The sequence below is a fragment of the Oncorhynchus masou genome, chromosome 33 (assembly GCF_036934945.1).
Source record: "Oncorhynchus masou masou isolate Uvic2021 chromosome 33, UVic_Omas_1.1, whole genome shotgun sequence".
Classification (NCBI taxonomy): Eukaryota; Metazoa; Chordata; class Actinopteri; order Salmoniformes; family Salmonidae; genus Oncorhynchus; species Oncorhynchus masou.
The window spans coordinates 41,084,957-41,109,465 of NC_088244.1; the positions used below are offsets into that span (position 1 = coordinate 41,084,957).

The window sequence follows — 24,509 nt, forward strand, 5'->3', positions numbered from 1 at the left end:
TTCTACCAGTGACGAGTCTCTCATGCCCCTATGAACGGGGACATAGGGCAATAGTTTTTAATCTAAACCAGTACACTAACCCCTAATTAGGTCTCTTTTCTTGACACATAGTAGCAGTTTACCAGATGAGAGGTCAAGAAGATCAAAAAGTAGAGTTTTGTAAGGGCGTCCTGTGCTGCCTACATTGTCATATCCATTCTGGATTCTGAGTGGTAAAATCATAGCTGAAAAATGCCTCTATGCACAGTATGTGTATACATTTTCCCCCAAGACAGAACTGCCAAAGGGGGTGGAGTTGCAATATACTGCAGAGTTCTGTCATGCTATCCAGGTCTGAGCCCAAACAGTTCGAGCTTCTACTTTTAAAAATCCACCTTTCCAGAAATAAGTCTCTCAATGTTGCCGCTTATTACAGACCCCCCTCAGCCTCCAGCTGCACCCTGGACACCATATGTGAATTAATTTCTCCCCATTTATCTTCAGAGTTTGTACTGTTAGGTGACCTAAACTGGTATATGCTTAACACCCCGGCCGTCCTACCATCTAAGCTAGATGCCCTCAATCTCACCCAAATTATCATGGAATCTACCAGGTACAACCACAAATCCGTAAACCCGGGCACCCTCGTAGATATCATGCACCTGTACACAGCCCATCTGTAAATAGCCCAACTACCTCATCCCAATATTATTCATTTTATTTATATTTATATATATTTTGCTCCTTTGCACCGCAGGATCTCTACTTGCACATTAATCTTCTGCACATCTATTACTCCAGTGTTTATTTGTGAAATTGTACTTATTTCGCCACTATGGCCTATTTATTTATTGCCTTACCTCCCTAATCTTACTTAATTTGCACACACTGTACACACCTTTCTATTGTGTTATTGACTGTACGTTTGTTTATTCCGTGTGTTACTCTGTGTTGTTGTTTGTGTCACACTGCTTTATATTGGCCAGGTCGCAGTTGTAAATGAGAACTTGTTCTCAACTGGCTTGCCTGGTTGAATAAAGGTGAAATAAAAAAAGAAATAAAAAAGTACTGTATGTGGTAGTGTTGGTACATGGAATATTACTCAACTGCAAATATCATAAATTGCTATTGCAAATCGAAGTATTATGTTCAACAACTGACATTTTCAGATATTATTTTGACAAACACACTTTGGTGCCTACAATTCATTGGTGCTTACACACTTTGGTGCTTACAACTCTATTGTCATAAATTTGGTGGGCATTGTCATCTGTGATCTTTGTGATATGACTTTCTTAAAGCACGTACTGATGAAACTGTCCCTTAATATTTATTTCTTAAAGTCTACAAATGCTCAACATTTATTCACTCTGTGATAGGGTTGGATCCTATATGCTACTTTTATTATTGTCCTGTAAATGGTTCAGTGCCTATAATTTACGCTGTTTGTAGAATGGGGCAGAAAGGAATTTACCTCTACTACCAGATTATAGTGATAAGGAAAACAGCATACAAATTTGGCTTGTGTATTCATTTGCCTATAACTAATCATAATTCCATTATGTCTACATAAAAAAGACGTCAAAATGTGAAGATCCTGCCATGGAAAAGACAACTGGTTGGACATAAAGGAGGGGAAATAACTCACACCGTGCAGCAGGACACCTTCAGCTGTGGGGTCTTTGTAATGCAGGTTTGATAGTTATATTTTCAATAATGAATGGTTAGCTGTTATGTGACAATTAGGTCAAAAATATATATTTTTGGTGTAGATGGTCAAGGCCATAGAACTTCCCCAACATCCCCTACCAAATTGATATGGAACCTTCAAAAACACATGGAGCAACTGCAAAAAGAAATGGCTGAGGATATACTAAAAATGTCTGGTATGTAATGACATTTAACTCAAAGTAAATGTAGATTCTTTATTTTTATGTAGTGTCGGACAGCCATATGTTCAGGTCATGCCTATGATTTCAGAGTTCAACAAAGCCAATAACTGGGTTAGTAACTTTATTTAACATGTTTATATTCTTTTGACAACAGTGACGGCATGCAAGACAATTTATGATATAACACAATGGATGGCTAATTCGTCATTCTGCATTGATATTTGATATAATTTATAACGTGTTATGCTTTGTTTTGTTTAAAATTGAATGTTTTGCATGCCAACGGTGGTTCCATGTGCTGTAACTGGGAATGAAGACAAAATAATTCAACTAACTGGAAGTGCAGTCTTTGTTGTTGAAAATGTATGCTATACCCCACCCACACTGAAGAGGCCCTGAAATGTACATCAACCATGGATAAAGAGAAAGTTAACACTGTGAAATGTTTCATACTTATCTGAAGTGTCTGTTGACATGTTGGAAAATATTAAAGGTCTACAATTTCTGTTTAATTTGTCAAAATTACATTTTTATTCATTGATTTACTGGCCACCATTACTGTGGTTACATGTTCAGTATATGTATTGACCAGCAAACCCACTGCAGCGTACCTCACTAGCTCACTCTCCATCCCTGCTTTGGACAATTAATAGCATGACTCTCGTACTTTGCCGTTTTCCTTTATGGTTGATATTAACGACGAAAGGAGATACCACCTGTCTCTCTCCTATTCTGTACCGCTGTTAAATACTGTAGAAAAATAAATAACAGGGACAATAAGTACTTAGAACTACCAATTATTATAGATAAATATTAAAGAAAAGGGTAAACACAACTGGACTGAACCCCCTAATTGTCAAATTAATCTTAATGTACAACAATATAAAAGATACATGACAAGAGGTTATGCAATATGGGTGTATATCCACTGCACGCTTCTTAGGTGTGTAATTGACATGACCAAGTATCTATTGAAGTGTGAAACTATGAAGAAATGATACACCGCATGATTTTACAGTACACAAACAAGAGTGTGCAATATAGAAGGGTACATTCTGCACCATGTTTGAAATCAGGTCACATGACCAAGGAGCTATTGAAATGTTACATTTCTTTTAAAAATTCATGTAAAATCTTGTGAGATGAAAATGGACAAATTAAAGGGTGTGCAATGTGTAGGCCCACTGAGTGAACATTCTGAACCTTGTTTGAATTCACTAGGTCACATGAGCAAGGAGCTATTGACATTCTAAATTTAGAAAAATTCATGTGAGATGAAAATGTACAAACTAAAGGGTGTGCAATATAGAAGGGTAGTCAGTGGACATTCTGTACCTTGTTTGAAGTCACTAGGTCACATGACCATGCAACTATTGAAATTACATTTTGAATGATTCATGTATAATCATGTGAGATGAAAATGGACGAACTCATGTGTAGGTCCACTCAGTGGACATTCTAAACCTTGTTTGAGTCCCGTAGGTTACATGACCAATGAGCTATTGAAATTAAAAAATGTAAATAACTAATTTAAAATAGTGCGAGATGTAAATCGACAAAAAATAAATGTGTGCAATGTGTGTCTATGCCATCTATGCCATCGGGTTAGCTAGAACCCATTTTGAAAGTTTTAGGAGTAATGGTTAAATAAAGCTATTGAAATTTTAAAAATGTGATTCGTCACTATGTTGACTGTCCCTAACTGCTGTTGGTGGACGTAAGGATGACTACAGGCGAATATCCATCGAATTTCCAACCTGAAACTGTATTTACCTCTGTGCGGAAACCACGAAAAATAACAGTAAACGGTATAAAATGTTTACATGTCACAGTATCCCATCTAAGATCAGCATATCCCAGACATCTTATCCTGGTTTCGTATAACCGGGATACATGCTTTTTCGGGTTATTGTAAACGGGATATGATGTTTATATGCCTCAACTCAAAAACAGAATACTTGAGTATCCCGAATAATGGGGTATTAGTGTGCATGTAAACGTGGTCACCGATTGACCCTGTTTCTTCAAACAAAATTCTTACATGACTGTAGCCTGCAGACTAGGGGCATGACATTAGCATTCCATAACGTCATATCCATTTAGATTCTTTCATTTAAGTTTTAATATTTCATCACACACAGATAGTTTGAAGGGGACATTTCTTGTGTTATGGAAGATATTTAATTAGTATTTTAACCCACAAAGTTGAATTAGATCCATGAACAAATGTGGTATAACAGAAGCAGTTTTTTATTGATCAATTTAATATATCAATCAATATTGTAAACCTTAGAGCAAACATCAGGTTCATTTCTGAACACATTGATGGATGAAATGAAGGACTCTTTCAAGTCCTACATATGTACAAGTCATGTCTTTATATCAAAACACAAAGAATCAATGTTAATAATTTCACTACTAGTATTATTAGTGTTGATTTTAACATCCATGCTTGTTTTTGGCATTCAGATTAACTACCAGGTGTTGAGAGACTGAAAAACTCAGAAACACATTGGATTCCTTAATTGAGCCAAATATACATCAGCAGCAATTCAGAAATAAATAGTGACTTTGGTCACAGACCCTTCACTCACCACAAGTGAACTAGGAAACTCGGAAATGTCTGATTTGCTAACTAGTTTAACACGGCATATGTATAACTACAACCAGTTAGCAAGTCGGAAGTTTACGAGTTTCCTTGTTCCGACTAGCACGTTAACATCAGTACAGAACAGGCTGGAGTGCTACATCATCAAACCAGGACCATGTCATTACTTACCAATTACTAGCTTTATCCATGTCATATATAGACTAGGCAGTGTAACCTGTTCTCGTCAATTGGTTCTTTGTCTCCTTCCTATGGTGGACACTGATCAGAAAAGACCGGATAGATTAAATCAAAGCTAAAAACATTTTTCATGCCTTACAACGCCAACCACATTTTTCAAAGATGTTTCCAATTCTGTGCATATTTGTGAATAAAAAGAGTGTGTAGGGGGGGCCGTTTTTTCAGGAAAATTTGAATCATTCATTGTTTCCCTATCAGTTTCCACAAAGTAAATGGGATAAGGCATTTAAAGTTCTTTTGGACACACATACTAAACCATAGAGTAAATTATCATAGATATGCTTTGTAGGTTATATGAATGTAGTAATTAGGACTATTATTATTATTTCAACAATGCATATGTTGGAGAAAATGGTAATCCCTTCATTATTTCCTATGGCTGGTATTAAGGTCTAGACCAGGGGTGCGCAAACTTTTTGGCTCAAGGGCCACATCGGGATTTTGAATTTCAATGGAGGGCCGCATTTCTTGTGGGACCAATTGTTTGTTAAAATCAATTTGCGGTGGCTTCCCAAGAGTGTTGCAGCGGTCTAAGGCACTGCATTGCTGTGCATGAGACGTCACTACAGACCCGGGTTCGATCCCAGGCTGTGTCACAGCATGCCGTGACTGGGAGACCCATGAGGCGGAACACAATTGGCCCAGCGTCGTCCGGGTTAGGAGAGGGTTTGGCAGGCCGAGATTCCTTGTCCCCTCGTGCTCTAGCGACTCCTATGGTGGGCCGGGCGCATGCACGCTGACGAGGTCGGCAGGTGTACGGCGTTTCCTCTGATACATTGGTGCAGCTGGCTTCCGGGTTAAGCGGGCATTGTGTCAAGAAGCAGTGCAGCTTGGCTGGGTCGTGTTTCGGAGAGCGCACGGCTCTCGACCTTCGCCACTCCCGAGTCTGTACGGGAGTTGCAGCGATGTAACTACCAATTGGATACCACAAAATTGGGGAGAAAAAAGGGGTCTCGAGGGACGGATTGAAGTGCCCGACTGGCCGTACTTTGCCCCCTGGTCTAGACTCTAGGATGTCTTCTCTTTAGTATACATGTGGAATGACACAGGCTTGATATACAGGACAACACATCAAACGTAACGTTTGGGAAAATAAAAGGGACAACAACAATTGTAGACCAGTCACCCAGAAACTGTGGAAGCAGGGTGACTTAGACTTATTGATGATCAGACCCCCTGGCCCTATTTCAAGTACAGGGGATTCAGTTTACTCAAATAGATATTTCATAATGTTGGACAAATCACAGTACTGTAAATGGTGTTACCTCCCAGTGGAGCTTGCTGAAATACTTGACTGCATTGTCCCTAAAACTTTCCCAAAAATGATTTGCAGTGTTCACATTTGGCATACTCGTGATATCTTCCTCATGGAGATCCATTAGATTCCAGCTGGTTAGTAAATCGCCCCCCACAAAAACCATGCTTCACAGCGGCCTCACTTTATTTGAGACAAGATAAGTGCACACAAACCACATCCTTAAAAAATACCAGAAATGAATTAGTGGAAAAAACACTGAACATTATAAAACAAGTAAGGAAAAAAAGTGAGTGTTAACCTTAATGGTACAACGCATCTTTTAATAGTTACAAATCCTTTTTTGTTTGTCATCAATACACATTTTAGGCAGATCTGTAGCTAGGATGGATATGTCACATGCCTTAGGAGTGGGGATGAGATCAAGGCTGCTTCCCTGAGTTATGTTAGAGTCAACGGTTTGACATCGAAGCCTTTTATATATATGCCTCAACACTATGCTGTAGCTAGTCACTAAGTGGCACAAAGTAGAGTGGCTTGTGCTTTGGATGATTACAGCGAATGCTTTTTGGTTGATGATGGATGCCCCAAAGTTAATACCTAGAGGATAGGTATTTTTTGAAGGCTGAGTGGTAGATTTACCGCAAGTAACCAACAGATATCCCTGGAGAAGTTTTCCTTTTGAGGAATAAAAAAAGTAACATTCTATCAAACACACTGTAAAAAAAAGTAAGTATTGTTTTGCATTTTATTTGTACAACACGTTTATGAAGATTACCTCACTTGAGTTGAATAAACAGTAATTCATCACCGGCCAAAACATTGGGCTGATTAAACACATTTAGCCAAATCCACAGAAATGTTAGCACTCGTGTTTTTTGTAAAACATTTATTTCTGACATTGCAGTTCTGTACAAACCAATCTTTCTACACAAGTTTACCAAAATGTTTAAGTTGAGAAAGTTAGTTATTTCAGCCCTTATGGTTTTCATATCAGCCAGAGACTAGTAAGCATGAACACTTCTAAAATTATTATTTACAAAAAATGTACTTGACTACAGTATATCTACGCCCTATGTATCAAGGGAGGGACATCTTGTAAAGTCAAGGATGCTGGCTGATATGTATGACTCAAAGTAGTTTATTCTATGGCAGTGAGAAGTTTTCTGTATTGAGGTATATTTTTCTTGTAGGTGTAGTGACAGCTTCTAGACGGATTGAACTTGCCTCCAAAGTATCAGGTTATCGTTTTTCGTCATGAATATTGTTCTGGAGGCAGCTCTGCAGAATGGTCACTAGCTAGCACAGCCATAAAATCATAACATCTCTAATCCTAAATTGAGACCAAAAAGCACATTTTACTTTTCAAGAATTTTTACAATATCGACAAATCTGACTTTGCAGCTAGCCTATCTAAAGGGGAAATCACTCAGTTCTGCCTCCAGGACAACCCTCATGACAATAAACGTCAACCTGCTCCCGAGTATGTAGTTCCACCACGCAATTCATCGGTTTATCTTAAAGTGCTTTATTTCAGATGAAGAGAAAGAGTCGCCGTTTGACTATTGTTCTTGTAAAATCCTAATAAAAACAAGCCGCTAAAAACATTAACTTGAAAACCAAGTGACAGTAGCGCTCAATTTTAGAGTTTCAGGGTCAATTGTGCTTGACCTATGCTTATGCATTTCTAGATGGAATCTCTTGAGAGGGTATCGTGTAGTGTTGTTACTATACAAGGTGCCTCTTGGCAATGGTGCTAGGTCAGTTTTGTTATTCTAATGATCCCGTGCTTAGGGGCTCCTTGTCAGCATTGGGTGGTAAGTCCTATTTTGATTACAGACCATTCGTAAATTTAATACGAATGAAAGGTGACAGTGATTTTTTTATTTGTCAATTTCAATCATCCCATTTCCAGATTTAACTGAGGTATAAAATGGAATTGACCCCAATCTGCACTTAATAGTCCCTGTGACGGTGAACCAGGTCTGTCCTCTGCTACATGGAGCTGGTGGGCAGTATAACTAGTCCTCTGTATGTACCCCTCACCCAGTTACGGAGAAAATCACTTGAAAAACACTTCATTTCACCACCAGTAAATCAGGCCTGGCTACTTACTCAGTGGTTGATCTATAACGACTACCACGCATCATTCTCATTCCCCAAAATACAGTTTTGTAGTGTGTGTTCAGTTTAATTGGGTGACAGACTGGCGTGATTTTCATATAAGCCCTTGGGCTTCCAACCACACCTGCAAACAGTTGTTTTTAAATGTGTTTTTATCTGTATTGTTGTCCATCACTTGTTTTCTTTGGTGCAAACAAATAAAACTTCGGTTGACTATGTGCTGATGTATGCAATGCTCTTTAGGGTTCTCCCAAAAAACGCTCTTACTCAACTCACACTCACAATGCAATTGAAAACAAAAAGATTCAGTAATTCATCTAACCTTCTGGATCCCACTTCTGCCACCACCTGCGGTTGTAAAACTGGGTTGTTCGCAGTTGGGGAGAAGAGCAGTAGAGTCAGGGGAGCAGCCTCAGATCTCTATGTGTTTATGGGGGGAGTTAGTAAGAGAAGGCGTGTTCGTAATGTCAGTTTCTGTGGTCATGGCATTTTTCATTTAATATTTGTTTGTTCAGCTCATGCTTTTGCATGTACCATCCTGCCTGTATAACGTGTATAGGAGTTTGTGTGTGTGCTCTGTAACAGGAATGTCCATCGCCATGTGTTCAGGTGTGTGTTTGTAAGTGTGTCTGTGTGTGTGCATGTGTGCCGTGGCTGTATTCAGCTCACTCAGTCAATAGTTTGATCTCGTTGGCGAGGAGGGTGTTGAAGTTGTAGGTCGGGTCAGGGAGGTTGGGCAGGACCGGGCTGGAGCCAACTTGGCGGCTCGTGGGCTGCGGGGTGGTATCGGCCAGCTCGGGGTCGCTCTCACTAGAAGTGGACCCCACGCTCATGTTGCACACGGCCTCGGGCAGTACGTTGCTGGGCACCGGGCACACCTCAGGCTCGCTGCTAGTCTCGCTGGCACTGGACACCACCGAGAGCAGCGACATCTTGCGTGTCAGGCGGCTAGGCAGCAGTGAGAGGGCGTAATCAGCCACGATGCCCGCCACGTCCATGCCGCACGCCTGATCGAAGGCAATGAAGCCCACATTGGCGTTGGCCTCGCACACCACGAACGAGCCGTCATTGAGCTGCAGCAGGTCAATGCCGCACACGTCCATGCCAAGGATGTTGGACACCTGCACCGCCAGCTGCTTGCCCTGCTCACTCAGCGGGCACATCATCCCCACGCCACCTGCGGGAGAGGAGGGCACAATGGAAACACCGGTATGTCAGTACCACAGACACGCCTGTAACTGCGATCTGTGGACTGTTCACTGTGTGCCTTACATTCACATTCTCTGCGGCCTCTATGGCAAGGAATGACAGGACAGAGAAAACAGTGACCAACTTCCAACTATGTCTTAATGTATTGTGAAATGTGGAATTATTTGTATTTATTTTAGAAAAATAGATAGAAATAGGATGGACAAACAAATAAATCATATATTATGTAAGTAAGCCAGAGCAACCGACAATCTATGCTTGCATAGGACAAACAACATTTTGTTATAAAACACAATGTGACACATGTCATGTAACTGTGGAACAATTGAAGGCTGATGACCCCAAAATGTCACAAGACATGAGTGTGTTTGCTAACCTAAAACTGAAGACGTTATGACAAGCATAATCATGTCTGTCATCAAAAGCAAAGTCACATTCAAGACAACTATATTGTCCTTCTTTGGCCAAATTCAAGTGCAATGCTCCTCTCACTGTCCCCTGTGTTCTGGTGTGGTTTCCTAACATACATGAAATAGCATGTTCAGGGTCAGTTCCATATGTTTCTTAAGAAATGATCTCATTCACTGAAAGTAACATCAGTATGTAAAAAAACTGATTTGGCCCTGACCTTGGTTCTCTTTGGCAATAACCAGTCTATAGTTGAGTATATTGTGATTAACTGCAGGCCACACTACTTGCCTAGATAGTTCTCAGCTATACTTTTCGTGGCTGTTTATTTACCACCACAGACAGATGCTGGCACCAAGACCGCACTTAGTCAGCTGTATAAGCAAACAGGAAACCACTCACCCAGAGGCGGTGCTCCAAAGTAGCCGGAGACTTTAATGCATGGAAACTTAAATCAGTAATACCAAATCTCTATCAACATGTTAAATGTCACCCTTACTCCACACACAGAGACGCGTACAAAGCTCTCCCTCGCCCTCCATTTGGTAAATCCGACCACAACTCTATCCTCCTGATTCCTGCTTACAAGCAAAAATTAAAGCAGGAAGCACCAGTGACTCGGTCTATAAAAAAATGGTCAGATGAAGCAGATGCTAAACTACAGGACTGCTTTGCCATCACAGACTGGAACATATTCCGGGATTCTTCCGATGACATTGAGGAATACACCACATCAGTCACTGGCTTTATCAATAAGTGCATTGAGGACATCATACCCACAGTGACTGTACGTACATAACCCAACCAGAAGCCATGGATTACAGGCAACATTCGCACTGAGCTAAAGGGTAGAGCTGCCGCTTTCAAGGTGCGGGACTCCAACCCGGAAGCTTACAAGAAATCCCACTATGCCTTGCGAAGAACCAGAAAACAGGCAAAGCGTCAATACAGGGCTACATACAGATTGAATCATACTACACCGGCTCCGACGCTCGTCGGATGTGGCAGGGCTTGCAAACTATTACAGACTATAAAGTGAAGCAAAGCCGCGAGCTGCCCAGTGACACAAGCCTATCAGACGAGCTAAATCACCTCTATGCTCGCTTCAAGGCAAACAACACTGAGGCATGCATGAGAGCATCAGCTGTTCCGGACGACTATGTGATCACGCTCTCCGTAGCCTGAGTAAGACCTTTAAACAGGTCAACATACACAAAGCTGCGTGGCCAGACGGATTACCAGGACGTGTGCTCCGGGCATGTGCCGCCCAAACAGATCCACAGATGATGCAATCTCTATTGCACTCCACACTGCCCTTTCCCACCTGGACAAAAGGAACACCTATGTGAGAATGCTGTTAATTGACGACAGCTCAGCGTTCAACACCATAGTACCCTCAAAGCTCATCACCAAGCTAAGGATCCTAGGACTAAACACCCCCCTCTGCAACTGGATCCTGGACTTCCTGACTGGCCGCCCCCAGGTGGTGAGGGTAGGTAGCAACACATCTGCCACACTGATCCTTAATTCTGGAGCTCCCCAGGGGTGCGTGCTCAGTCCCCTCCTGTACTCCCTGTTCACCCACGACTACATGGCCAGGCACGACTCCAACACCATCATTAAGTTTGCTGAGAACACAACAGCCTGATCACCGACAACGATGAGAAAGCCTATCAGAGACCTGGCCATGTGGTGCCAGAATAACAATCTATCCCTCACCGTAACCAAGACTAAGGAGATGATTGTGGACTACAGGAAAAGGAGCAACGAGCCCGACTGCAAGGCACTTCAGAGGGTAGTGAGTACAGCCCAGTACATCACTGGGGCAAAGCTGCCTGCCATCCAGGACCTCTACACCAGGCGGTGTCAGAGGAAGGCCCTGGATATTGTCAAAGACCCCAGCCACCCCAGTCATAGACTGTTCTTTCTACTACCGCATTGGCAAGCAGTACCGGAGTGCCAAGTTTAGGACAAAAAGGCTTCTCAACAGTTTTTTCCACCAAGCCATAAAACTCCTGAACAGGTAACCAAATGGTTACCCGGACTATTTGCATTGTGTATCCCCCCTCCAACACCTCTTTTTACGCTTTTGCTACTCCTCGGTTCATCATATATGCATAGTCACTTTAACGATACCTACATGTACATACTACCTCAATAAGCCTGACTAACAGGTGTCTGTATATAGCTGTGCTACTCTTTTTTCAAATGTCTTTTTACTGTTGTTTTATTTCTTTACTTACCTACACACACACACATACCCTTTTTTTCACACCATTAGAGCCTGTAAGTAAGCATTTCGCTGTAAGGTTTACACCTGTTGTATTCGGCGCAAATGACAAATAAACTTTGATTTTATTTGATAGACCTAACCACTGGAGACTAACTTTGCAGAGGACCCACCAGTGGGGTTTTTACTTAAGCCTCCTTTCATTTTCTGTCTGTAAAACCCTGACAAAGGCTACAAGCCAAATCGTGTACATTTCAAAAAAAGCATTCAATCCTATTGTCCTCCAAGAGTGACCAAATATCCTCCTCTCCTCTTTCCAGCATCACTCACCCAGGGAGCAGTTGCTTTGCATGCGTCCATCGGTGGAGCAGCGCAGCATGGAGCCAATGACGCGGCCGCCCACCAGCACCACCCGGACGTCGCGGCCGTGAGACTCCTTCACGTACTCCTGGAAGAGATAGGGAGCGTCGTGGCGAATCAGGTGGCTCAGGTCGGCCAGGTGGTGCTTGTCCCTGGCCAGGAACACCGCCTTTCCTGTGAGTGAGACAGAGTGAAGGGGAGCAAGAGAGAATGATTTCATTTCTATATAATTTTTCATTACATGAAGAAGACGCTTTAAAAATAAAAATCTACTTTGGCTATTGATGGTTCGTGGCCTGGACAGTGAATGAGAAAAGCAGAATGAGGAAAATCACGTGAACAATAAAAAAATTCACATGTATATTTTTCACGTTGTTTTTCCCTTGTGAATGTTATTTTTTCTTTTCACATGATTATTTTTTACCACTTCCAGCTACATCTGAACTTCCATCAGAGGCAAAGCAGCAGTGGGATGTAAGGTGCTATGTTGCTGGAATGAATGTGCCTGTCACGAATATAACCGAAGGTGGCTCCCCTTCTTGTTCCGGTGGCGCTCGGCGGTCGTCGTCGTCGCCGGTCTACTAGCTGCCACCGATCCTCTGTTCTGTGTTCGTTTGGTTTTGTCTAATTGGTTTCACCTGTTCCTTGTTTGGTTGTTAGGGTGGGGGTTATTTAAGTTTGTTTAGCCCGCTTCTGTTTGTGCGGGCTTGTTCATTCTGTATGTGTCAGAGTGGTTAGTGTTTTGTTGAGTTTCTCGCTGTCCTAGTATTTTCACGATAGGGTACAATTTTGTTTTGTGGGTATACTATTTTGTTCCTGTGATTTTTTGGACATTTAAGCGTGTTTTTCCCGCATCCTTTGCTCTCTGCGCCTGACTCCACACCCATTCACTCATTGAGCGTTACAGTGCCAAAACTTCCCACTTAACCAAAGACAAGGAAAGCTGCAGGAAAGAGGGAGGCGTTTTAATTAATTTGCGTTATCATTTACTTTTTATCACTGATTTTGTTGTAACCATTTACAATTGATTTGCTCTGCATAAAAAAATTATCTGTGCAATATTTTGTTTTGAGTTTGTTTTGCTTTCAATTTCATATTTTTTGTTCTTGACTTCAGAAGTTTTGCATGATATTAAAGCAGTGCTTCTCAATTATTTTCTGTTACGCCCCCCCATAGGAAGAAGTAAACATTTCGCGCCCCCCAACTCTCCGCCACGACTGTAAATAGTATAATTTGTCTATAAAATTGTTATAAGTACACCTCTGCATAACATTGTATCCTTATTAACATTAAAGAAAACAATAAAAGAAAGAAATATAGATCAACTTACAACAAAGAATAACTTTATTAACATTGTTTTTTAGTCTGTAACAGAAAAGACTTGAGCGTGCATCAATTTGCCTGAAATTAAAAAAAAAATTAAATCCTTATTTAAACTGTAAACATTTTTTGACCATTTGATACTGAAAAATATAATCAATAAAAAAATTTAAAAAATCAAATTCATCAGCAACATTAACTCAGGAGCACAATATATGAAAAACTTTGACCTATAAAACAAAAATGAATAAAACAATTTGTGCTGATTTTTTTTTATCAAAATGAGGAAGTCAGGATTAATGGCTACAATGAGCACGTTTTGCAGAGCACAGCTTTTCGAAGCGGGGTTTGAAGCATGATAATGCAACTTTCAGCTCCTGCTCAATGTTTAGCTGGGACCTGTACTTGGTCTTCAGTACAGCAACAGCATAGAAGCCAGTCTCACAAAGATGAGAAGAATGCCCATGGCCCTCTGCCCTAAGAGTGGATACTGCCTCTCACTCAGCCAGAATTCACTCAGTGTCTGTGATGTAAACCTCAATCTCAATGTGGAGTCAGATGTCATATCAATGAACTGGTCCTCCTCTGCAGAGCTGAAACCAGTTGGAGCTGGTGCATTGAAAGGATCTCGCACCCAGTCATATTGGGAACTGCTTTCAGGGAAGTACTTTTTAAAGAATCCCATCAGTGATGAAATATGCTCCTTAATCATAGTCAGTAGTGTCAACAAATTCATGCAGGTTCTCAAATGAATCAGTATTTCCTTCATCAAGTCGCCTGCCCCACATTGCAAGCTTTCGAGTGAAAGAGCTGATCTTGTCTGTGACCTGAGGGAGGTGTTTATCTTTCCCTTGAAGCTGTAGATTTAGTTCATTTAGCTTTCCAAATATGTCACTCAGGTAGGCCAGTTTTGCCAGGAAGTTCTCATCACTACATTTTTCTGCGAGGTCATACTTGTGCTCCTGCTCCGAAAACATTCTTATCTGCTCTCTGAGCTCAAAAATTTAGGACAAGACTTTTCCTCATGACAGCCACCTTGCTTCACTGTGAAACAGCACAGCTTGATGTTCAGCTCCCATCTCCTCACAGATAGCAGAGAAGACTTGTTTTTAGTGGTCTGGTCTTCATAAAATTGACTACACCTACAATGTCAGTCATAACCTCACTTAATTCAGAGGAAAGGTGCCTTGATGCCAGTGCCTCTCTGTGTATAACACAGTGTGCATTAGGTGAGGCCTTCTTGATGAGTGCCCGAAGTCTTTTTCTCATCCCTGCCATGGTCTGTGCACCATCACTGCAAACACCAATGCAGTTCTCCCACTTTAGCCCATTCTCAGTCAGGAAGCAGTCCAGCATTTTGAATAGCTCTTCAGCTGTGGCTCTGTCTCTGACATAATTACAAAAAAGTAGATCCTCACACAGGGAGTTTGTCATGTCAAAACGTACATAAGCGTCTGTCAGTTGCTTCATCGAACTGTAAGGCAAAATGTTTGTCTTTGAGTTTATCTACCAGCTGTTCTTTAAGATCGTTAGCAATGTCATTTATACGTCTGGTGACAGTGTCATTGGACAGAGGGATAGCTTTATTTTTGCAGCACTTCCAGCATGACAGAGACCATGTCTAATGCTGTAGGCAGTATCAGCTCCTGTGCTATAGAGTGGGGGTTTTCTGCACTGAGCAATTTGGTACGCCACCTTATATGATGCTAACAGTGCTCGCTGGTTTACTGAAGTAGCATTCACAAAGCGGGACGATTGTTGTCAATATTCGGCATGTTTTCGCTGAAAAAACTCAAGCGGCTTATCAGCGTGATTGGGGCGTAATGTCTTTCAGTGACGCCTTAATTTATTTGGCTTCATGCTGTCCGCTGCCAACATTTTAGGACACAGTAAACATACCGGTCTTTGCTCGTCTCCCACCGTAGTCACAGTGAAGCCAAGCGCTACATTTCCTCGTCTTAGCTTTCGGGAGACTTACGTTTGTCTCATTATCTTCGTCTCTCTCCACCTTTCTTTTCATCCCTGTTAAATATTTTTCTATGGTGTCTCTCAAGGGTTTGTTATCTGCACTTCATATCTCCTGCTCTGTGCTGTGTGTTCTTGTTCGGTGCAAAAAAAGCATGTTGCCGGGGTCACACGTGCCCGCCCCCCCTGGCATCGTTCCGAGCCCCCCCAGGGGGGCGCGCCCCACTATTTGAGAAGGACTGTAATTAAAGTAACATTCTCACATGTGAACTCTAAATTTAAGCTCAACATGAGAAAACAGATATTTCATGTTTTTTTTGTCATGGAAAAGTCATAATTCCTTCACCTGACTATAGTCCTCTATGTTATACTCTACAGCATAACATTCAGTACTCTTCTGAAGATGACAGTGATAGTGGGAATGTTGACACCTCTCACCTCAACACTCGGGACACTGACTGAGAAGCCATGGTGGGGAGAGAGCAGAATGTCTCTCGCATTCGCTTACGAAAATGCCAGGGCCAATTTTAATTAGTGGACTTTGTCCTCACTTTTCGCACCAAAGTACGTTCATCTCTAGGAGACAGAACGAGTCCCCTTCCTGAGCGGTATGACGGCTGCGTGATCCTGTGGTGTTTGTACGGATGAACGTGGTACCTTCAGGAGTTTGGAAATTGCTCCCAAGGATGAACCAGACTTGTGGAAGTCTTGTCAGGTAGACCTCAGGGAGACCTCCAATTAACTCAAATGATGTCAATTAGCCTATCAGAAGCTTCTAAAGCCATGACACAATTTTCTGGAATTTTCCAAGCTGTTTAAATGCACAGTTTAAATGCATAAGTGAAATAATCTTGTCTATAAACAATTGTTGGAAAAATCACCTGTCATGCACAAAGTAGATATCCTAACCGACTTGCCAAAATTATAGTTTGTTAACAAGATGAAAAACGAGTTTTAATGACTCCAACCTAAGTGTATGTAAACTTCCGACTTCAACTTCAACTAATTTTTAAATAGTTATTTGTTTAGATAGAGTCAAGGATATGTTTTGCAAAATTACAGTCCTGGAAAAACACTTAGGCCTATAGTCTCTTCTCGTTTCCCTCACAATAAAAACATTACAGTGTAATCCATTTGATCAGCTCTGTAGATTCGATTAGTAATTAATAAATTCCAGTTACAACTTCATTTGAAAAAGTAGAAAAGAAAAATATAATAAAACCAGCTAGGTGCACAGGTGAAATAATTTGCAGCATTCCTAAACAAAAGCACCAGTGCATGAACAATTGGAAAGGATGAATTGCATAAATAAAAAATGTAAAAAATTTAAATATGCTAATGTTACTCGGTTTTGCTTCGTAGCCAGAGCAACGCTGCCACACGATTGGTCATGTGCTGAATGCATGGACAGCACAGATATTCTTGGAAAAAGTTCAATCTGCACCTCTTGAATTATGAGAGTTATTTGACAAAGGTACGTGTAATAGAAACTGGAAATATGCTCTTTCTGATACTATATAGAAATCATAATGTTTTACCTGCATAATGACTATGAAGGATGATTTGATGAAGTGATGATACTTTCCATGCATCTGTAAATTACAAGTAAGCCCATCTCTTCATGTACAATTTGACCATTGGCCTAATATTGTCACTCATCAGATTATTGTCAACTTAAATATTGTCTATAAGATAACTCTTATTTTTTATTACAATAGTTTCGGTATAGTTTAGGTGTAGTTTCAGGCTGTGCAGGCTGACCGTCATTGTTTGTTTCCTGCTCATCAAGTTGGATAGAGTCAAGGATATGTTTTGCATTATTCTAAAGGCCTACTGCAACACATAGCATGTTTTCCTTTCTCTAACAATACATTCAATTAGTAATAAAGTAAGTAAAAACAGTCCCATAACTGCTTCTTTATACAATGTAAAAGAGAATGGTATCAACCTGCAAGGTCAAATTATTAAACATGAGCACCAACGTTGATAAATAGGCATAACACAAACTCATCTTTACACTATTGTCTTTCTGAATTAAGTCAACCTCTTCACCCTCATTTCACCCTCCAGTTTGGCTTAATTTAAATTTGATTGTGAATTATTGCCCATTCCATCCATTTGTCATTCATTCAGTGGGCTGGCATCGTTTGGTTCATTTGATAGAGTCAAGAATATGTTTTGCATTATTCTAAAGGCCTACTGCAGCATGTAGAATGTTTTCGTTTTAATAAATTATGACATATGAGCAGTGTAAAATACAAACATTTAGTAAAAGTCAGGGAAGGAGCAGGACATACAGTGCCTTCAAGAAAGAATTCAGACCCCTTGAATTTTTCAACATTTTGTTATGTTACAGCCTTATTCTAAAATGGATTACATATTATCTTTTTCTCAGCAATCTACACACAATATCCCGTAATGACAAATAAAAAACATAAATACCTTATAGACATAAGTTTTCTGAGAGTCAAAATTGAGCTCAGGCGCATCCTGTTTCCATTCATCATTCTTGAGATATTTCTACAAGTTTATTGGAGTCCACCTCCAATTCAATAGACTGGACATTATTTGGAAATGCACATACCTGCCTATTATAAGGTCCCACAGTTGACTGCGCATTTCAGAGCAAAAACCAAGCCATGAGTTCGAAGGAATTGTCTGTAGTGCGCTGAGACAAGATTGGGTTGAGGAATAGATCTGGGGAAGGGCACCAAAAGATTTCTACATCATTGAAGGTCCCTAAGAACACACTGGCCTCCATCATTCTTAAATGGAAGAAGTTTGAAACCACCAAGACTCTTCCTAGAGCTGGCCGCCCGGCCAACTGAGCAATCGGAGGAGAAGGGCCTTGGTCAGGGAAGTGACCAAAAACCCAATGGTCACTCTGACAGAGCTTTAGAGTTCCTCTGTGGAGATGGGAGAACCTTCCAGAAGGACAACCATCTCTACAGCACTCCACCAATCAGGCCATAGTAGAGTGTCCAGACGGAAGCCACTCCTCAGTTAACGGCACATGACAGCCCGCTTGGAGTTTGCCAAAAGGCACCTAAAGACTCTCAGACCATGAAAAACAAGATTCTCTGGTCTGATGAAACCAAAATGTAACTACTGTCATTATTGAAAGAGATTGTGATATCTCACATTTCAAAATAGGGCTACTTAATGTTAGACCCCTCACTTCCAAGGCAGTTATAGTCAATGAACTAATCACTGATCATAATCTTGATGTGATTGGTCTGACTGAAACATGACTTAAGCCTGTCCTCCTGGTTACACCAGTGACCATATCCCCCGCGCATCCCGCAAAGGCGGAGGTGTTGCTAACATTTACGACGACAAATTTCAATTTACTCTTTTGAGCTTTTAGTCATCTATGCAGCCTACTCAATCACTTTTTATAGCTACTGTTTATAGGCCTCCTGGGCCGTATACAGCGTTCCTTACTGAGTTCCCTGAATTCCTATCGGACCTTGTAGTCATGACAGATAATATTCACATGGGAAAGTCCACAGACCCACTCCAAAAGGCTTTCGGAGCCATCATCGACTCAGTGGGTTTTGTCTAACATCTCTCCGGAATCACTGCCACAGTCATGCTCTGGACCAGTTTTGTCCCGTGGATCTTAATGTTTCCTCATAATCCTGGACTATCGGACCACTAATTTATTACGTTTGCAATCACAACAAATAATCTGCTTAAAACCCAACCAAGGATCATCAAAAGCAGTGCTAGAAATTCGCAGACAACTCAAAGATTCCTGATGCCCTTCTGGACGCCCTCCACCTACCCAAGGACATTGGAGTATAAAAATTGGTTAACCACCTAACTAAAGTCTACTTGCGTAATACCCTAGATGCAGTCGCACCCCTAAAAACAAAATACATTTGTCATAAGAAACTAGCTACCTGGTATACAGAAAATAACCAAGCACTGAAGATAGCTTCCATAAAATCGGAACGGAAATGTCGATCCACCAAACTGGAAGTCTTTCGACTAGCTTGGAAAGACAGTAACGCACAATGTTGAAGTGCCCTATTTTTCTAACTTAATTGAGGCGAATAAGAACAATCCCAAATGTATTTTTGATACTGTCGCTAACTAAAAAGCATTTCCATGAGAGGATGGCTTTCACTTCAGCAGTGATAAATTCATGAACTTCTTTGATGAAAAGATCATGGATCATCAGAAAGCAAATTAAGGACTCCTCTTTAAATCTGCGTATTTCTCCAAAGCTCAGTTGTCCTGAGTCTGCACAACACTACCAGGAACTAGGATTAAGGGAGACACTCAAGTTTTTCAATCCTATACCTCTTGACCCAATCATGAAAATAGTAATGGCCTCAACACGGGGGCCCCTCAGGGGTGCGTGCTCAGTCCCCTCCTGTACTCCGTGTTCACTCATGACTGCATGGCCTGGCACGACTCCAACACCATCATTAAGTTTCCTGATGACAACAGTGGTAAGCTTGATCACCGAGAACGATGAGACAGCCAATAGGGAGGAGGTCAGAGACCTGGCTGTGTGGTGCAAGGACAACAACCTCTCTCTCAATGTGATCAAGGCAAATGAAATGATCGTGGACTACAGGAAAAGGAGGACTGAGCACGTCCCCATTCTCATTGACGGGGCTGTAGTGGAGCATTTTGAGAGATTCAAGTTCCTTGGCGTCCACATTACCTACAAACTAACATGGTCCAAGGCCACCAAGACAGTCGTAAAGAGGGCACGACAAAACCTATTCCCTCTCCAGAGACTGAAAAGATTTGGCATGGGTCCTCAGATCCTCAAAAGGTTTTACAGCTGCACCATCGAGAGCATCCTGACGGGTTGCATCACTGCCTGGTATGGCAACTGCTTGGCCTCCGACTGCAAGGCACAACAGAGGGTAGTGCGTACGGCCCAAGACATCACCGGGGCCAAGCTTCCTGCCATCCAGGACCTCTATACCGGGCAGTGTCAGAGGAAGATCCTAAAAATCATCAGAGGCTCCAGCCACCCAAGTCCTAGACTGTTCTCTCTGCTACCGCATGGCAAGCAGTAGCAAGTGCCAAGTCTAGGTCCAAGAGGCTTCTGAACAGCTTCTACCACCAAGCTATAAGACTCCTGAACAGCTAAACAAATGGCAACCCAAACTATTCCCCCCCCCAAACACCCTCTTCTACGCTGCTGCTACTATCTGTTATCTATGCATAGTCACTTTAATAACTACACCTACAGTGGGGCAAAAAAGTATTTAGTCAGCCACCAATTGTGCAAGTTCTCCCACTTAAAAAGATGAGAGGCCTGTAATTTTCATCATAGGTACACTTCAACTATGACAGACAAAATGAGAAAAAAATCCAGAAAATCACATTGTAGGATTTTTAATGAATTTATTTGCAAATGATGGTGGAAAAAAAGCATTTGGTCAATAACAAAAGTTTATCTCAATACATTGTTATATACCCTTTGTTGGCAATGACAGAGGTCAAACGTTTTCTGTAAGTCTTCACAAGGTTTTCACACACTGTTGCTGGTATTTTTGCCCATTCCTCCATGAAGATCTCCTCTAGAGCAGTGATGTTTTGGGGCTGTTGCTGGGCAACACGGACTTTCAACTCCCTCCAAAGATTTTCTAAGGGGTTGAGATCTGGAGACTGGCTTGGCCACTCCAGGACCTTGAAATGCTTCTTACGAAGCCACTCCTTTGTTGCCCGGGCAGTGTGTTTGAGATCATTGTCATGCTGAAAGACCCAGCCACGTTTCATCTTCAATGCCCTTGCTGATGGAAGGAGGTTTTCACTCAAAATCTCACAATACATGGCCCCGTTTATTCTTTCCTTTATACGGATCAGTCATCCTGGTCCCTTTGCAGAAAAACAGCCACAAAGCATGATGTTTCCACCCCCATGCTTCACAGTAAGTATGGTGTTCTTTGGATGCAACTCAGCATTCTTTGTTCTCCAAACACGACGAGTTGAGTTTTTACCAAAAAGTTATATTTTGGTTTCATCTGACCATATGACATTCTCCCAATCTTCTTCTGGATCATCCAAATGCTCTCTAGCAATGATGAGCCTGGACATGTACTGCAGGATTTGAGTCCCTGGCGGCGTAGTGTGTTACTGATGGTAGGCTTTGTTACTTTGGTCCCAGCTCTCTGCAGGTCATTCACGAGGTCCCACCGTGTGGTTCTGGGATTTTTGCTCACCGTCCTTGTGATCATTTTGACTCCACGGGGTGAGATCTTGCGTGGAGCCCCAGATCGAGGGAGATTATCAGTGGTCTTGTATGTCTTCCATTTCCTAATAATTGCTCCCACAGTTGATTTCTTCAAACCAAGCTGCTTACCTATTGCAGATTCAGTCTTCCCAGCCTGGTGCAGGTCTACAATTTTGTTTCTGGTGTCCTTTGACAGCTCTTTGGTCTTGGCCATAGTGGAGTTTGGAGTGTGACTGTTTGAGGTTGTGGACAGGTGTCTTTTATACTGATAACAAGTTCAAACAGGTGCCATTTAATGCAGGTAATGAGTGGAGGACAGAGGAGCCTCTTAAAGAAGAAGTTACAGGTCTGTGAGATCCAGAAATCTTGCTTGTTTGAAGGTGACCAAATACTTATTTTCCACCATAATTTGCAAATAAATTCATTAAAAATATTTTTTTCTCATTTTGTCTTTCATAGTTGAAGTGTACCTATGATGAACCTCTCTCATCTTTTTAAGTGGGAGAACATGCACAATTGTTGGCTGACTAAATACTTTTTTGCCCCACTGTGTATATATATGTCAGATATATTTTCCATTTTTTTTATTCAAATGGAATGGAGTAGAACAGCAAACACACACATGGCCACTGCGCCTGCTACTCCTCCCTATTTCCATATGAAATAGCTGTTTGCGTGATGTTCGGGGGAGGGCAGGCCCACAACAATGGCCGGAGTTGAATGGAACAGCACTTCACCTTATTGACTGTTCCCTCTGCTCTATACAATACATATCTGTTTATTTTATGTGATGATAAAAGGCTCATACAATACAAATATTTTTTTAAATATTTTCTTTCACAGTAATAGCGACTCCGACTGGGAGCCCCCGGTGCCAAGTTCCCCGCTCTACCTCTGCCCCTTCTACTCCTGCCTCCAGTGGTGTTCATATGCCACAGTTCATTACTGCAGGCATGACTGTGCCTCAGGGCCAAAAGGGCACAACATGGAGGCGTTGTTGTGTTCTGTGTCGCATGATCTGCACCACTTGTTCAGTTTGCCTCTGCTTTACATCAGAAAGAGCCTGCTATGGGACATGGCACAGGCAGCAAAATATTGTGTGGAGGACTTCCAAAGGGTCTACTGTTTAAAAAAATATTAGATTTTTTGTTGTTGTTGTGTGTGTTAGAATTGCTGTTTGATATGTTGTATATAGTTATAGGTCATTTCACCAATTCGGCAACTTGAGTACATTTGGCCAACTTATGTGGGACACCTGGGTGACTTCATGCTAAATGTCAGGTAGCTCACCCATTCCTGAAGTTATGAAGTCTGAAGTTATGAAGTCTGAAACTTTGCACACCTACAGGTGCCCTCTTGTGTTATCCATCAAAATTATATCCAGCATCCTATCTGACTGTGTGGCTATTCTAGTACATGTGAAAGATGATGCTACAACAATAACAACTGAAAACGTATGCTCTTTCTTTCTCTTTTCTTCCACCAGATCTACTGTGTTATATTCTCCTACATTCAATTAACATTTCCATAAACTTCAGAAATGTTTCCATTCAAATGGTATCAAGAATATGCATATCCTTGCCTCTGGGGCTGAGCTACAGGCAGTTAGATTAGGGTATGTCTTTAGGCGGAAATTGAGAACAAGGGATGCAGCCATAAGAGGTTAAACTCGGACAAAACAGAGATGCTAGTTCTAGGTCCCAAAAAACAAAGAGATCTTCTGTTGGATCTGATCTAATCTTGAAGGTTGTACAGTCGTCTCAAATAAAACTGTGAAGAACCTCTGCGTTACTCTGGAATCTGATCTCTCTTTTGACAAACATACAGTTGAAGTCGGAATTTTACATACATCTAGGTTGGAGTCATTAAAACGTGTTTTTCAACCACTCTACATATTTCTTGTTAACAAACTAGTGTCGGCAAGTCGGTTAGGACATCTACTTTGTGCATGACACAAAAAAAATGTTTCCAACAATTGTTAACAAACTTATAATTCACTGTATCACAATTCTAATGGGTCAGAAGTTTACATACACTAAGTTGACTGTGCCTTTAAACAACTTGGAAAATTCCGGGAAACTTTAGAAGCTTCTGATAGGCTAATTTACATAATTTGAGTCAATTGGAGGTGTGGATGTATTTCAAGGCCTACCTTCAAACTCAGTGCCTCTTTGCTTGACATCATGGGAAAATCAAAAGAAATCAGCCAAGGCTTCAGAAAAAAATTGTAGACCTCCACATGTCTGGTTCCAAAAGCCTGAAGGTACCATGTTCATCTGTACAAACAATAGTACGCAAGTATAAACACCATGGGACCACGCAGCCGTCATAATGCTCAGGAAGGAGATGCGTTCTGTCTCCGAGAGGTGAACGTACTTTGGTGCGAAAAGTGCAAATCAATCCCAGAACAGCAGCAAAGGACCTTGTGAAGATGCTGGAGGAAAAAGGTACAAAAGCATCTATATCCACACTAAAACGAGTCCTATATCGACATAACCTGAAAGGCCGCTCAGCAAGAAAGAAGCCATTGCTCCAAAACCACCATAAAAAAGCCAGACTACGCTTTGCAACTGCACGTGGGGACAAAGATCGTACTTTTCGGAGAAATGTCCTCTGGTCTGATGAAACAAAAATAGAACTGTTTGGCCATAATGACCATCATTATGTTTGGAGGAAAAAGGGGGAGGCTTGCAAGAGAACACCATCCCGGAGAACAC

The 24,509-nt window shown here is 41.5% G+C and overlaps 1 protein-coding gene across 1 annotated transcript in view; it reads right to left on the reverse strand.

Annotated features, from left to right (window-relative positions):
- Window positions 1-4,100: 4,100 nt before the first annotated feature.
- LOC135528563 (beta-citrylglutamate synthase B-like) overlaps window positions 4,101-24,509 on the reverse strand; it is a 43,536-nt gene continuing 23,127 nt past the window's right edge. Inside the window, exons 4-5 of the mRNA XM_064957734.1 lie at window positions 12,276-12,479; window positions 4,101-9,275 (exon numbers count right to left, since the gene is read on the reverse strand). Of these exons, the coding sequence (XP_064813806.1) occupies window positions 8,764-9,275; window positions 12,276-12,479 (716 nt within the window). The 3' untranslated portion in view covers window positions 4,101-8,763. The remainder of the gene's footprint in view (window positions 9,276-12,275; window positions 12,480-24,509) is intronic.